The sequence below is a fragment of the Rhinolophus sinicus genome, linkage group LG11, assembly GCF_036562045.2.
Source record: "Rhinolophus sinicus isolate RSC01 linkage group LG11, ASM3656204v1, whole genome shotgun sequence".
NCBI lineage: Eukaryota > Metazoa > Chordata > Mammalia > Chiroptera > Rhinolophidae > Rhinolophus > Rhinolophus sinicus.
Genome location: NC_133760.1, coordinates 57,493,924 through 57,510,075, shown reverse-complemented (window position 1 = coordinate 57,510,075; position 16,152 = coordinate 57,493,924). Strand labels below are relative to the sequence as shown.

The window sequence follows — 16,152 nt, the reverse complement described above, 5'->3', positions numbered from 1 at the left end:
ATTATAATCAAACACTTGAGATCAAGGGGGGTACCCCGTTTCCTCACAGTTATTCCCAAAAGACTGGATTCAGTTGCTCTTCATGTTTTTTTTTAGGGTCTAATCTAGGTTACTGCCTAGAAAGGATCCTCTCATATCATTTTCATTGAGATCATCAGTCCAGATGAAGTTTAAATCCTTGAAACCAATATCTGTTCAGCCCCTGTATGTGCCAGGGGCTGTGCTACACCTCAGACACCTGACTGTGAACAAGAAAGACAGAAGCACAAGTCCAGCTGCCTTGTTTCTTATCACTTAATCAGGAACGCAGAGATTAAATTAATAATTACAAAATTAATTAAGAATGAGGTTAGTCGTTGGTTAATTAAATTTGCAGCTATAATTAAAAGACCACAGCAGTGATGCCTTCCTTTTCAATAATGTGCAATTTATATAGTACACGGCAGGCATTTATTTAGGTGTTTAAGGAAATGATTAACAAAATAATGTCATGAGACCATTTGGAAACCAATGATACTCACATATTACTACTGAGTATGAAGTGACTGAAATCCACTGAATTTTTTTCAGAGAGAGTGAATTCTTCTTTCTCAACTAAGATTGCTCTGGGTTATCTCCCTTCCAACATGTCGACCAACCCTCTATAAAAATAGAATTAAATGCCATCAGTTTTTCTTAATACAAATGGAATCTCAAGGCATATTTCCTGCTCTTAAAATAATTAGTAAATTAATTAACTCATTTATTAAAAATATTATTGAATATATGAGGCACTGTGCTTTCAGCAAGGTTCTAGGAAATACTGCCGTTCAACATTAGGAATTTGTGTGTAGAAAATCAGTAATGCCAGAGGATAAAAAAAAAAAAATTTTTAAAAATTGGATCTTGGTGAAATCTGTGAAAATCAAATGAGACAGCCAATAAAAAGGACAAATACAACATATCCAGGTTAAGAAAACCAGAGTAGAGCCATGGAATCAAATACAATGGAATTGAAAAGCATAATCCAATTTAGATTTCTTCTGGCTGGGAATAGTGGCCTGGGCTCTTATTGGTGGAGGCAGAGAGAAGAAAACCTGAATGGAGCAGGTATCTCTTGCCTTCTATTCAGCCCTGGCCCTGTAGTAGTCAGAAGGTGTCACCATAGAAACTGCAAAGACTAGAAAGTGGCTTCCAGGTCTCAGGGTTGGAGACTGGGTTCTAGGGCCAGAGGGCGGTAGCTAATGGAGGGCTGAGGTTCCGAGTACGGCCCCAGGGAGACAGTGGCTGCCCACGGAGCCAGGTACCAGCAGAGGAAGTAATTCAGCTCTGTTCTACTATGATCCAGAGGCTGCTATGGCATCCTGAATTCTTACCTTGAGAGTCACTGTCATGGATAAGAATCCCGTCAGAAGGGCTCTGTTACTGTATAAAAAGATAAAATATGTTAGAAATGAAAGGAATCATAGAGATCATGTTTCCCATCCATTTCATTTTACACACAAGGAAACCCAGGACTTTTTTTCCAAAAAAATGTTGATGCTGTTTTTAGAGGATGATAAACTTTTTATTAATAAATAGCTTTGTCCTCTGATTTTTGGGGGTAGTTAGAGAATTTCATTCCACTTTGCTTGACTTAGTGAATATTTCCTGGGCACTGAGTAGTGCCTGGTCCAGTGGCAGGTCTAGTGGCTGGGGTAACAGGGATCAATACAGCCTCGTCTCCTTGTCCACGCACTCAGCCTGGCAGGAGGATAGAGAAAGTGAGTTATGATCATTTCAGGGTATTCCGAGGAATCTCAATTATAAAGTCTGGTAACTGGAGACATCGAGTTGGAATATGGAAATAGCCAAGCAGATATGTAGAAATAACGAAGTAAAAGTAAAGAAACAACTAGTCTATTTGCTTCTTGAAAAAAGTAGGGGAGGTTTAAGGTGTATGGAGATTGGTAGTAAGGAGACCTGGGTTTCAATCTGTATCAATCAACCATCCAGGCATCACTATAAATCACTACCTTTTTGAGCCATAGTTTCTTTGTCTGCACAAGGAACAGGTAAACACCAAGATCTCTCCCAGCTCTAAAGATCTGCAACAAAAGAATATACATAAGCTGTAGCTCAAAGCAGTATAAAAAGGGGAAAGTAATTCATCAGTCTTTGATCACTCTAAGAATGTATAGCTGGTGAGACTAGAGGCAGTAAAATATTATGGGTGACTGGGTTGGGGAATAAAAGCGTTCGTATCATACATAACTGTTTGGGGAGGTGTTAATGAACACAACCAGGCTGACTTGATAACCCGAGGCTAATGAAACAAGGAAGGGGCCGTACAACTAGAAATGAGAGAACCAGTTAGGTTAAGCTGAAAGCCTTTGGCTTTCTGATACATGTGCTTCTTTCTAAAGTTGGTCCCAGATATTTCCTGGAGTGAGGGAATCCTTAACACCAAGTTTTCCACCAGATCAGGGTCCAATCATCAGAAAAGATGGGGTCATGTCTATCTTTGGTCCTTCTACCAATCCCACCCCTTTTCCACACCTTCTTCTTAACTCCAGCATAGTGCAAATGCCTGGAGGCCGAGAAAAGAGCCTTGTCTCTTTTGATCTCCACTCTTCAGTTCTTTGAATGTATATCTGTAAATGCTAAGCACTTCAGTTTATACTGTTGAGTGGAGGACTGACCACGACCGAGAACTCTATAGAGTGGCTCACAAAGGAGTTGCATGGTCATGGGAAGAATCAAAGAACCATGACCAGTGAGAAAACCAGTGGAGGATCCCAGAGCAGTCCTGGGCACTCCCAGGGATGTGGGCTGTATCATCTCAACCTCCCCATAACCTTCCCCGTGCAGGACTCACTGAGGCTCAGTGCTCACCTATTCACAGAACTCATGTGGGATGGAAAGGCAGTGCATCTCTCAGGAAGTCCTTGAAGCAGTTGTCCGTCCTCTTCCTGGGAATGGAGGTTTTACTTTGTCAGCCCGAGCTGATAACTTTTCAGAACCTAAGAATCCCCAGAGGGCAATTACTTGCTCTTGGTATGGGGTGTTTCTTTACTCATCCCTCTTCCCCCCAAGCTAGTTCTTGGTAACCACAGCTGCTTATTCTTCTAAGTTCCCAATGGGATAGACATTCTGGAAATGTTTTATCTCAACTTTTAATTGTTCTAGTTATCAGGCTATGAGCGCTTCCATGACTTCTCAGAGCCTGATCTCCTTCCTAAGGGAAGAGAATGAATGCGTCTTCTCCCTCCTTCCACATATCTAGTTTTAGTGCCCAGGGAGTGGTAAGTAAGCCATGCACAGCAGAATCATCCTGTCCATGGCCAGGAAGCCACTGAGAAATCCCAAGTTCACAATCATTAAAATATTTCTACAGGCCCCTTGGTGGTTTCCCATATCACATTTCCATTGAGTTGTGTTTCCTTTGCATGTTTTCATACCACCAGAAGCGTCTCCAGCTTTCTCTAAGCTTGATCTCCCTGTTCTTGATCACCTTCCACAAAGTTGTAATCTTTTCACTGGAATGACTAGAAGGAACAGAGAAAACAATGAGTCAGGATGGGGTTGATTCCCCAATATGTACCTGTCCGTTTCTATGGTACTAGAACATGGGTGTTTGGTAATATGGGAACAAAATACAGACATTGTTCGTGAGTAACCCACTAGAATTTTATTTTTGGTAATCATTGGCCAATGTCAGCAAGATGTAGTTTTAATTATCTTGAAGCTGTGTCACTCTAGGAACAATACATTGGGGAATGGTAGTTTCAGTGTATGGTCTTCTTACGCAGGACGTGTTCACCTCTGCTCCTTCCATCATTCAGCTAAGCCCAGGACCTAAGCTCTCCCAACCTCAAAGGCCATCAAAAGCAAAAACTGAAAGGGCCTTCTGACTGAGAGGGGAGAAGAGAAAGAGAAAGTGACACCTGAGGGGGGGGGGGCTCCCGATGCACATAAGGTAGACTTAGCATGAACTGGTACAGGTGAGCGAAGGGTGAAGGAGAAGAACCGTTGGGGACCATCTTCCAGATGATACAGCGTGTGACCATCTAACAAAAATATTTCCTTGCCATTCAAACAAAAATGCATCTTTCCTCCTTTTCCAAACACTAAAGTTATAGATGATATGTAACTGGATGACCAAAAAGATTAGAAAATAGTATGTTCAGTATAATCCTGAATGGCAAAAAATACTGTACATACATCTGGATGTATATAATGACAGAAACATATGAGTAGAAAAAGAACAGGAAGGATGATCTTTAAAATATCAGTGGGTTATCTCTGGTAATAGGTGTATAGTTAGTTTTCTTTTCTTGTGTTTGCTCCTCTATATTTTGAAAAATGTCTACAAGAAACATTTTTCTAATATTCCAAATGAAAATTTAAAAATTATTATTCATATAGATATGTCATATTGCAATAGGGATGGAAAAATCAACTCGCTGGCTTAATGTCCAGCTCTACTGAATGGACTTTGGACAACATAAGTGAGTGTTAAGGGGTGGGAGGAAGGTATAATTAAAATTCTGCCTCAGGAAAGTAGACGTGACTACAGGTTTTGAGTCATTTATACCATGAAAGGTAAATCTGCAAATATTCTACTGTGACACACACTCTGAACGAGGCACAGAACAATTGGTGTTTGCTCTGGCTTTGGTATAAATAGTTCCGTGACTTTGGGCATGTCATTTAATCTCCCTGGGTCTCCCTTCCCTCATCTGTGAAATAGAGATTCGACTAGACCTCTAAGGATCCTGCAGCTCTGGAAGTCTATGTTTTCCAGTGTGGACATTACAGTATTCTCCTTTCACCCTAGATGCCGATGTCTGAGACTGAAATCAGACCATCATAGGTTCTAAACTGTTGTCTTGAAGAGATAGGAATAATTCTCACCTTTGAGCCTGATCCACACCAGGAGTTACAATGACAGAACCAATGTTTTATATGCTATTGGAGAAAATTCACTTCCTATAAAGACGGTGCTGCTTGCCTGGGTCTTTCCCTTCACTTTTTTGGAATTGCCCCACCCCTCACTTCCCCATCACCCCCACACCCCCTTCCACCCTCATATCTATTTGAAACAAGGCTTTCCTGTTACTAAGAACAGTTTAGTTCCCTTCCAGTGAGCTACTATATCTGGTTCTCAGTTATGCACCTTCCCCTTTCAGTTCTTTGCACTTTTTACCCCTTTAAACCAGAATTAGCCTTTCTTTACCTTTCCTCAATGAAATGTCAAGAGGCACCTTGTAGGAAGCAGGTTACCTGGGGTGATGGCCACTCTACTCCACAGAAGCTTCAATAACCTTGGATACAACCCATCACAAATTAGCTCTGTCATGAGAGGGTCTGAATACTGCTCTGCTTCCTACCTCTGTACTCCAGGAAACATTTAAAATGGTATTTTTGTGCTTTGGTCTTCTCTATGTGACTTGGAGGAAACCACTTAAGTGGTGGTGGTGGGGATGAGGAAGAAAGACTGGGAAACTCATATTTAATGAGTACTAAATGCTCTATAAGAGTCATCTCCTTGAAACTTGATGTAGCTTCCTTATTATGTATTAACGTTGGGTAGATATGGTGTAACCTATTTCTGGAAAAGTCTTTCCTTAACAGATTACTGGCACACACATGGAGTGAGAGCAACCTTTACTTTAAGGTCAACTTACCCATGTAATGAAGTAACAAATTAAAATACACTCTTCATGGATGTTCATGTAGCTTCTTTGTTTTCCAAAGTGATCTTATCTTCTGGAGTCTACATCCTGGTGGATAGTATGGAAAGGGAAAAAAAAAAAAAAAAGCAAACAATATAATATGCCAATTAAAAATATCTTAGTTTTTTACAGTATAACTAGTCTGTTTGACTTAATCTTTCTTTTTCAGTCTTTAATTAAATACTAATTAAATATTTAATTAATTCAAAGTTCAACCTTTGATCAGAATGGTTTATGTCTTTCTCAAGATGGCTTCTGGGTATCAGAGAAAAACTGATACTATAATACCATTGGGATATTGTGAAACTTACGAGGGTATTGAATCACTCTTGTTTCCTGTGAGTTCTGGGCCGGTCTCTGCAGTTGGGCAACTACTGTCATCTGTATATACACATGACTGGTTTCTGTTGAGAGGTGGTTGGCTTGGGTCTGGCGTGGCATCCACTGTTGATGTCTGCAGCTGAGGGACCCGTGGACTGTTGGACTGTTGTCTTGGCTTTGTCAGGGTTCTGTCGCAATCCTTTTGTTGAAATTGTCTCACTCCAGGGTTTTCTAATATGATTCCCTCCCCACACACACAGACACACACCAACTCCAAGAACTAACTGTCGTTCCGTTTGGGGTCCTGGCTTAGGAAGTCCGCTGTGTAGATTTTTTTTCTCCACCAACCTGATCCTCCCCTGACAGGTTTTCTGTTTTCTGGTAGAACTTCCAGCTGCCTTCTGCACCTTCTGCTTGAGCATGCAGGAGCTAGAGGCTTACAGCCAGCCCACGTTCTAGGATCCAGGAGTGTGTCTCAGATTGCCCTATCTGTCACCCTTCTCCACGGCTGCTGTTCTGCTGTCCCACAACGACTGTGGAGTTTCTGAGCCACCCTGAGCAATGGTCTCCCACCAGGATTCCAAATGGGGATCAGAAAAACATTTCTGCTTTTGGCCGTCTTCTCACTCCATCACTTCTCCATGCTAAGGGACCTAGGTCCCTCAGAAGGAGTGGTCAGGACACATATATTTGACTGTCTACTTCTCTTACTGTTCTCTTGCTTTCTTTCTCCCTACACCTGTGCCAGAAGGGGAAGGTTTTCCTTCTCAAATGCAGGGGCATCTCCTGTATCATGTCCTGAGTTCCCTGTGCTTCTAGTTTCTCAAAATCTCTGTGTTCAAATCCGAAGTCTGTGGATTTTGATTTAGGTGACTCAGGACAACTAGAAATTTGGAATTAATAAAGACAAAACTATATTGATCTAATATTCCCAAAGCATTGACGGTTATATTAATACCTACTATTCTCCATACAGTGTCCATCTTTCATGGAGAATTGTCCATCTTGCCTGTCCTCTATTTAGCTCATCACCCCTGCCCGCCATGGACAGGTTGGGCCTTCAGTTTCAACTCCATGAATTTTCAATGAGGAGATGCTCCGCGATCTTCTCCCCGCTGGTTCCTGCAGTCTCTGTCCTCCATATGTATCTCAAGCCTGATCTAGCATTCAGCTTCTTCTCCCTGGTATTTGGCCTGGGTTGCTCATCATTCTGTTTCATTTTCCATAGATGCAACTGACTATGGGTCCCTGTGGGTCCCTGTGGGGCTGTGGGTCCCTGTGGGCAGAAGAGGGAATGAAGGAATGTGGCCACGACACGTCTGGCTGCAGGACCAAGCTGTTGCATGACACTGAGATTGTGATCACTAAGCATAAGGCATGGGACATATTTTGCTAAAAGAACCTGTTGGATTCTTTTTGAGAGGCCCTTCTCAGTTCCCCTCGCTTGGGGTGAGCTGAGTCCAAACGGAGGACCTGGGTGTGTGCCATGTCCTAGGGAGTGAGAAGAGGAAGACATTATTTTGTCAAATTTAGAGCAGTGCTGTGAGGTAGGCAGAGACTTGGCTAGTGCTAGACAATTGGTAAAGAGCCAGCTGAGATGAAAACTGAGGTAAGATCTGCCTGATGTGTCAGAATGTCAGGCTCTGACATTCTAACCTTCTCTACATAGAGGTTAGCGGAAGGCGAGGCAGTATCTTTCTGCTTCAGGATCTTTTCCTTGCCCCAACTGAGCAAAATGATGTTTCTTAATGACCCCCAAAAAATGCAGAAAAGAAGAGTTCTGGCTGGGTGTTTCCTGCTACTCTTAGACACAACTGGCTTCCTGGCCTTTAGATAAGGAAGCTGATTTGCTTCTCTTTCTAGAGTCTTCTGGCTCACCTCTGGGCCTATATATTGGCCTCCATTTTGCCCTAATGTTTGGGATCTGTGGTAGGTTGAATAATCCCCCTTCCCATGTCCACATCCTAATCCCTGGAATTTGTGAATTTCACCTCGTGACATAAGGGACTTTGCAGATGTGATTACATTAAGGATTTTGAGATGGGGAGGCTACCTTGGATGATCCAGGTGAGCCCAGTGTATCAGAGGGGGCAGGAAGATTGGAGTCAGAGAAAGGAGATGTGATGACAGAGGCAAAAGTTTGGAGTGATGTGAGGAAGGGGTCACAAGCCAAGGAATGCAGGTGGCCACTTAAAGCTACAAAGGCAAGGAAAGTGGTTCCTCTGAGACCTCCAGAAGGAATAAGCCCTGGCAACACCTTGACCTAGCCCAGTACAATTGATTTTGGACATCTAACCTCCAGAACTATATAAAAACAAATGTGTGTTGTTTTAAGCCACTAAATCTGTGGTAATTTGTTAGAGGAGCATTAACATACCAGAGCAGGTCTTAATCTCTTCCCTTTCTCTCAATTCCCCGGTTCCCCTGGCATTAGTTCACAGTTAATGATCTTCCTGCTTTGTCCTCCACACCTTGCCTTGTCTTCTTGCATCTGACTTCCTGCTCCCTCTCCATCTCTGTCCCTCAACCTGTGGTCTCTATTTTTGGAATTGCCCGATCATCAGCTTTCCCAGTAAATAGTGCAAATGAGAAGCTCTGCCTTTTCTCCAAATAGATGACTCCTCTGCTGGTCTTGAGTTTCATGAAGAAAGATGCCTCTTGCTAGCTCGGTTTAGAGGGGTCTCTCATGGGGAGTGCGGGACTCTCTGTGCTTGAGTCTCTTGACTCCCTTGGCCAAAGGTTGGGCTGTCTCAGGACACAATTCACAATAGCCCGATGACTTACTGATGGTCCAGGTCCCAGGGGCATTCTAAGTCATGATGGCTACTTAAATATCTGTCACTGGATAGCAGGAGATCTTTGCTAATTGTTCTCTTCTGTTTCTCCAAAGGCTCTGCATCTTGATAAATATATTAAAATAGATTCTGTCTCAGTTTTATCTTTGTATGAGAACAATCAGATCAGTGCTTCTTACCCAGATCTTCCAAAGTGAAATGCTTGCTTACTTCTGTAGAGTTTTCAAAGAGGGTTTCTGAAATCAATTGTTGACTCTTGTCCCATTCCCTCAGCCCAGTATGAAAGGATTGAGATTGGAGAGAAGAATTTTTTGGAGAGACTTGGTATTCTTTGGTGTTTGTCCTTCTTTACCTGCATGGATGAAGGATGGCAGGGTTTCCCCTCCACCTTAAGCCATTCATTCTCTTATACCAGTTAATATACACCCCTTGGAGTTTGGGGAGCCTAAGGGATGGTAAGAGGAGATGTGGCTAGAGAAAGGCTTGAGAAGGCAAAGTAGAGGCAACAGGGCCACTAGGAAGTGAATGGCATTTCTCCTGGTGGTACAGCACAGGTGCTCAAGGATTTCTTGTGGACCAGAGGTGAGCCAGTCAGGTATCACTTTGACTCTCTCCCAAGGGTCTACTTGGATGGGAAATGTGACCCTAACAGAGGGGGTGGACCCTTAGATACCCAGAGGTTGAGGGAGAAACTGTATGTGGTCAGTGGAGGGGAGAGAGTGAAGGAAGGGGTTGGGGGGGTGGGGTCAGAGACTTAGATGCACCCTGGGTATCAGAGGCTGTTTTGTCTACTTAGCAGACCATGACCTGGCTGGAGGCAGCAAAGTCTGGTCACTGAGGATGTAGGTTCCAAACTTGGAATGCCGACTTCTGAATCTTGGCTCCCACCCTGTGCATTTATGATATTGGGTGAGTTAAAGTCTCCATTGCCTCAGTTTCTTCCATTGTAAACTGGGGAGAATGATAATATCTGTTGCATGGGGCTCTTGTGAGGATGAAATGAGATAATCCATGGGAAGCATTTAGCCCGGTGCCTAGTCTATGGTGAACCCTTGACGAATGCTAGGTATTTTTATGTTTGAAAGACTTTCAGCACTTTAGAAGAAAGGAACTAGTTAAACCAATGAATGCTACAAATAAAAACTAAAATTTCCCTCACACTTTTACTTCTTTTGAGCCTTGTAAATTCAACATTTTCTTGTTTTTCTCTTTTGCAAAATACAAGTTGTTCCAACAGTTCTCCACATCAAACCCAATGTGCTTTTTGTCACCCTTGGGATTTGGTGAGAGGTGATTTGGGAATACCTTTTGAGAAGCTTCACTAGTTGGAGTTGCTCCGCAAGCTTTGCATTAAGTGCAGAAAGCTTTAGCGCTCCCGGCCTGTGGTGCTATAGAGGGCAGCTGGGGGCCATCCCGAAGCAGAAAACAGACTCCAGCCCAGGAGGCCTTCTGGACAGTGGGGTGGGCATAGGGACACTGAAGCTAGAAGGGAGGCCAAAGAGGACAGTGAGTGTAAAGGCTGGGAATGGTTATTCACAGAGGCAATAAGAACCCTTTCCCATCTTGCCTGTTTTCCTATTAATAGTGAACTTACTTTCAGGGTCCTGAAAGATGGGTGGAGAGAGGGGAGAGATGGGTGCTGCCCTGAGAAGCAGCCATACAGCCATCTTCCCTTTCTCCATCTATCCCCAAGTCCAGTGGGGAAAAAATCCAAAGAAAATCCGCCAGCTCCCATAAGAAAGATGACTCTCCAGCTCTGATCTTGTCAGATGGGGGTTCCACCTCTCCTTATCCTGAGAAAGGAAAAAAAAAAAAGACCTTACGTTTGTATTGTGCTTGATCCCATTCAGGGAATGTCACAGTCACTATCTCATTTGAGGAAGGAGAAAATTGAGGCTGGATTAGGCTTCACGAGGTTTGCCCGATGTCAAGTATTTCCCAAGTCATTCCAAGGGGTCTGACTCCAAGGCTTAGAATAGGTTGGCTCTTTCATTTTTAAAAATTCTAGTGGGAGAAGCACTATAATCATCACTAATATCATCACCATCAAACATATATTAAAAATCCGACTCTACCCGTTGGATTTTAAGATCGGTGGAATAATTTTGAAGGCTTCGGGTTACAAGAGATGTTTATTCAGAGAAAAACAAGGTATCTTTTTCAAACATCCTTGAAAAATGATTTTAAGATACTAGGTTGTCCAAATATGTACTCTAAAGTTCTAAAAAAAAACACCCAACAAATTATTCAATATTACTAAAGCTAGTGTATTATTTTTAAAAGTCAAGTTTATAATACCAAATTATATTTTTTTATGACCTATATGTACCTTTTATGGTTGGGACCCTTGCATTAAGAATAGGTACCTCTTTTGCACATTTTATAAGGCATTAGAGTATTTATTTCAGTACTTAAATTATTGTTAAAGTTTATAATATTTTTGTGATACATTTTTGGTCATGTAGAGGATTAATTTAATAATAATATTTTTAGTTGGAAAACTACGCTTCTATTTATAATATCGTCCTTTTTTTAAAGTGTGTTTTTTACTGAGGTATAATTGACATAACATTAGTTTCAGGTGTATAATGTAACGCTTTGGTATTTGTAGATATTGCAAAATGGTCACAGTAAGTCCAGCTCAGACCCATCACCATTCATAGTTACATAGTTCCTTTCTTGCGATGAGAACTTTCAAGATCCACTCTCCTGGTTACTTTCAAATCTGCAATACAGTGTTATTAACTATAGCCACAATATTATTCTCCTAGGAAAATATGATTTATGTGCTGACATACTTTTTAGAAGTAAATTTCCAAGAATGTTATGGGTAAAATGGTTTCTAAAAAAATTGGGAGTGAATTTCGCTGCTGAAGCTTTGCATTTCAGCTACTCCTGCAGCAAAATATTTTATCAGTGATAAATGACTTTCGGGTTTAGTAGTGACATTGGACAAAGCTGAAATAGGCCCAGTTTGCAAACATAGCCACACCGTCACTAAAGATTCTCCCTCGTCAACTTCTTTCCCTTGCCTTATGTCCAGGATGGAACTGGAGCCTCCACACAAACCATAAATCCCAGTGCCCTGACAGGTAATTGATTTCACTGTGGAGTTCCACGGGTTGAGGGAGGAAGGGCTACCTTACCCATCACACAGCCAGCCTTCCTAAAACACCCTCAATGTCTTTGATCTGCCCCTGAAATCCCTTTTCCCATGACAGCTGCCTTCCTTCCCCGTAACCCAGACTTCCTCAATCAGATGCCCATGCATAATTTTGTTTCAGGAGTGATGTGTCGAAGTAGGCATACCATGTAGAGAAGGAAGTGCTGGAAGCAGCCCGGTTCTTGGGACAGAGAGTCTGGTACCTGGTCCCCAGCGTGATATATGCTCTGTCTCTAACAGCAGAACGGTGGGGTCCTCACCAGAGCAGTCGTACTATGTGGTGTAGGCAGGATGCTGGCTTCACTGCCTCCACGCCCAACTCTGTAGCCCTCCTAGAGTCTACAGGTCTTTTAATATCCCTTATAAATGATTCTTCCGCTTCATTTACTTGAGTGGGTTACTATTTATTTATTTATTTTTAATTCAGCCCACACGCTTGATTGATCTGCCATGTTCAACCCCCAGCCCAGGTCTCAGCCTTTCCAGGCATTTCACTCCACTGGCCTTTCCATCTCAGAACTCCCTTGCAAGACAGGAATGAGAGGCAGAGGGAGAGCAGGGCAGCCAAACAAAACCCGCAACCAAACTTGGGACCCTCAGTTTATCCAGGAACAACCACAATAAAAATAAGAACAAAGATACAAGTACTGGCTGGGGTCTGGCAGTCATTGCATGATCTCTGGCTCCGATATATTTCTGGACATGGGCTGAGTGGTTTGGTTGCCAGATCTTGGCACAGGTGAATTTGGTGCTCTTTGGGCTGGATTAGACATCGCTAAAGTCATCTCTGGCTCTAGCATCATATTATTCCAGAAATAGTAGTGTCATTTGGCACAGTTGATGACTCCATCCTTGAAATTGTCTTTTCTTGGTTTCCACGACGCCATGCTATCTTGAATTTTCTCCTGTTTTTCTAATTGCTCTTTAAAAAAAAAAAATCCTCCATACATTCCTCTTCCTCTCCTTAGCCTTTATTTTCATTGTGAAAGTATTTATTAAATAAGTAACACATATATGTGTATAAGGAAACTATTTGATGAAAAGTAAAAGTCTGGCCCACCTCTGTCCTCCAGACTCTTAATTTGGTTACAAATATGTGTGTGTAAAACATATAAGACATATACGGGCACACACAACATGCACACACATTATATTCTATGTGCTTTTAGATGTAAATGCCAGCATATCATAACCCTGCTCTATTTACTCTCTCATTAAATAATTTCCTAAGCAACTACTACATGCTCGGCACTGTTCGGGAATGGCGAATACCATGGTGAGTAAAGTAGACAAATTTCAGAGAGTTTATATTCTGTGGGGAGGAGCAGGCAATTAAAACATTAAAGAGAGTGTCAGATAATTTCCAATGATGAGAGATGATTGAAAATTAAAGCATGATAACGTGAGAGAGGGCAGAGAGGGAATATTATATGGGGTGACCAGTGAAGGTCTCTATGAGGAGTCAATATTTCAATCAAGAAAGTGTCTGAAAGCCAAGGAGCCAGCCTGTGCAGGTCTGTGACTAGAGCGCTCCAGGAGTGGAAATAACCAGAGGCCACAAGCAAGAATGTACAGAAACAAGAATGACTCCTTAACGCATACAATTATGCACCTTGTTTATATATACACGCACATATGTAAACAAGGTGCATAATTGTATGCATATATGCATTCATATGGGATGATTCCAAGTCTGTCACAGATAAAACTGCGTCATTTTTTCTTTTTGTTTTTTTTGGCAGCTGCATAGGACACCATTATAGGGATACACCATTATTTAGTCAGTCACATACTGGTATTTAAACAGTCTCTAATCTGTCGCTGATCCCCGCAGCGCCGGCATGAATGTGCTTTGAGCATACACGTCTGCCCTGTCTGCGGACTCCCTTTGGCGGGGAGCTCTGCCTGTTGCGTCGCTGCAAGCCCCACCACCTTGCCGGTGGGAAGACCTCAGCAGGCGCTTGTGGAAGCCCCAGATGAGGGTCCAGGGTTGTGATATGCGTCCGTATCACACTGTCTTTGGCCATTCTGTAAGGGAGGGGTGGAGGGTGAGGCAACTGCTGGGAGGCTCTCCTGTGGCCATTTTCCAGGTTCTGTTTCCTGAATCGGGTCCTTGAGTCCCCCTGGTGGCGTCCCTGATGCAGATACCTCCTGATAGACTACCGTTTAGGGAGCATAGGTGCCCATTCTGGCCTGGTCCCTACCTGCTGTCCCTAACGGGGTTCACACGGACTGACCCTGCAGTTGGCCCGGACGCCACCGCCCCAGCACCCTGCGGATGGCGGCGGTGATCTCGCGGTTGCGCAGGCTGTAGATGAGCGGGTAGAGCAGCGGCGTGACGTTGGTATAGACCAGCGCCAGCGTGCGGTCCCGCCGTGGGGAGTAGCTGGCCTTCGGCCGCACATACATGAAGGTGGCGCAGCCGTAGTGCAGGAAGGTGACGGTCAGGTGCGAGGCACAGGTGGAGGCGGCCTTGCGCCGGCCATCGGGCGAGTGCAGGCGGCGCAGGGCAGCGGCGATGGCGCCATAGGAGGACAGGATGAGCGTCAAGGGCAGCAGCAGCAGCAGCACGCAGCTGCCCAGCAGCGGCAGCTCGTCCACATAGCTCCGTGTGCAGGCCAGGTGCAGCAGCGCCGTGATGTCGCAGAAGAAATGCACCAGCAGGCGGGAGCCGCAGAACGGCAGGTGGAAGACCGCCGCCGTGATCCCCACGGACACCAACAGTCCTCCGAGGCAGCAGGCCAGGGCCAGTCGCGCGCATAGCCCGGGGGTCACCACGGCCGCATAGCGCAGCGGGTGGCAGATGGCCACGTAGCGGTCATAGGCCATGGCGGCCAGCAGGAAGCACTCGGCCCCGCCCAGCGCCACGAACATCTGCATCTGAACGGCGCAGCCCAGGAAAGAGATGGGGCTGCCCCTGCCGAGGCTGGGCGACGCCAGGTCGGCCAGGGAGCGGGGCACCACCACCAGCGTGTAGCAGAGCTCGATGGATGACAGCTGGCACAGGAAGAGCAGCATGGGCGGCCGTCTGGGTACCGAGGCCACGGCCACCAGGATGAGCAGGTTCCCACTCAGGGTGGCCAGGTGCATTGCCAGCAGCAGCAGGAAGAGCGCCAGCCTCAGGTACGGGAACTCAGAGAAGCCTTGGAGGAGAAAGCCGCAGGGTATGGTGGCGTTGCGGGGGCTGTCCATGTGCCGGCCCATCCAGAGGCACCTGTAGGAGTGAAATGAGGGGACGAGGAGCTCGTGGGGTATCACCCTCAGGCCCGACTGGTGGAGAAAGGGCCAGGTGGAAGTTAGAGGGCAGGAGGGAGTAGTGGTCACAGTAAGGGGCAGAGGATTCAGGGTTCACGAGCCCATTCCCAGCCCCCCTCCCCATGAGGGGCGTCTTGTTGTTCAGAAAAATGGTGCAGGTTTTCCTACCTCCTGGACTAGAATTCCTATAGCTGCTTTCTCAACATACTCTTTCCAAAGAAGCCTTGAATTTAGGCCCTTTCCTTATAATGCATCATCCAGACCTCCACCTACAAAGAATTCTCTGCTTTCAGACTCCAGGTCCTATTCTGAGGGGCCTGTGTATCCACCAGGATTGTCACCTCAGCCTGAGCTCCCCAAGGCAGGAAATGTGTCTTTAATCTCTGCTTCTGTTTCCTCCTCTCTGCCCTAACTCTGTCATTTCTGAGTCGCTTCCTGTGGTGTGTCGCAGAATCACAAAAACATAACGCAGAGGAAGACCTCAGAGATCATCTCGTAACACTGCATAATTTTAAAGAGAAAAATACAGCCAGCGGGGGTGGTGAAGGGCTGAACTGCGCACAGAAAATGACAAACAGAATCTGCCTTCCTGAGGCTGAATCCAGAACTTGCCATGACCACAAATGAGGCTGTATAAAAGGGCCCTGGGATCAGTCGATCCTAACGATTCAGCCTTAAATAGAGACCCAGGTCTCTGCAGGTGCTGAGGCAGACAGAGGCTTAGGGACCTGGGGGTGTTAGCAGGAGGGCCTCACTGGGTGCCTCAGGAACAATATGTTCCTAGCGTTTTTTATTACCGTTCTGTCAACGTGAGAAAAAGTGACGTGTAGCTGTTCTATTATAATTCGCCTTTCTGAGTGAGCAGTACATTCCAAAATTGCCCACTGAGCACAGTTTCTCTCCAAGCATTATCAGTGAGTCA

The 16,152-nt window shown here is 44.6% G+C and overlaps 1 protein-coding gene and 1 long non-coding RNA gene across 2 annotated transcripts; both read right to left on the bottom strand.

Annotated features, from left to right (window-relative positions):
* Nucleotides 1–1,984: 1,984 nt before the first annotated feature.
* On the bottom strand, nucleotides 1,985–5,744 carry LOC109436632 (uncharacterized). Its single transcript, XR_002136137.2, has 4 exons — nucleotides 5,649–5,744; nucleotides 3,420–3,506; nucleotides 2,854–2,930; nucleotides 1,985–2,066 (listed from the first exon to the last, which is right to left on the bottom strand). It is a non-coding gene; the product is annotated as an uncharacterized LOC109436632 (long non-coding RNA).
* A 7,159-nt stretch (nucleotides 5,745–12,903) lies between these two features.
* LOC109436639 (olfactory receptor 10AC1) lies at nucleotides 12,904–15,182 on the bottom strand. Its single transcript, XM_019715365.2, has one exon. It carries the CDS (start codon nucleotides 15,177–15,179, stop codon nucleotides 14,199–14,201), a length of 981 nt encoding a protein of 326 aa, XP_019570924.1. The 5' UTR covers nucleotides 15,180–15,182; the 3' UTR covers nucleotides 12,904–14,198.
* Nucleotides 15,183–16,152: the final 970 nt, after the last annotated feature.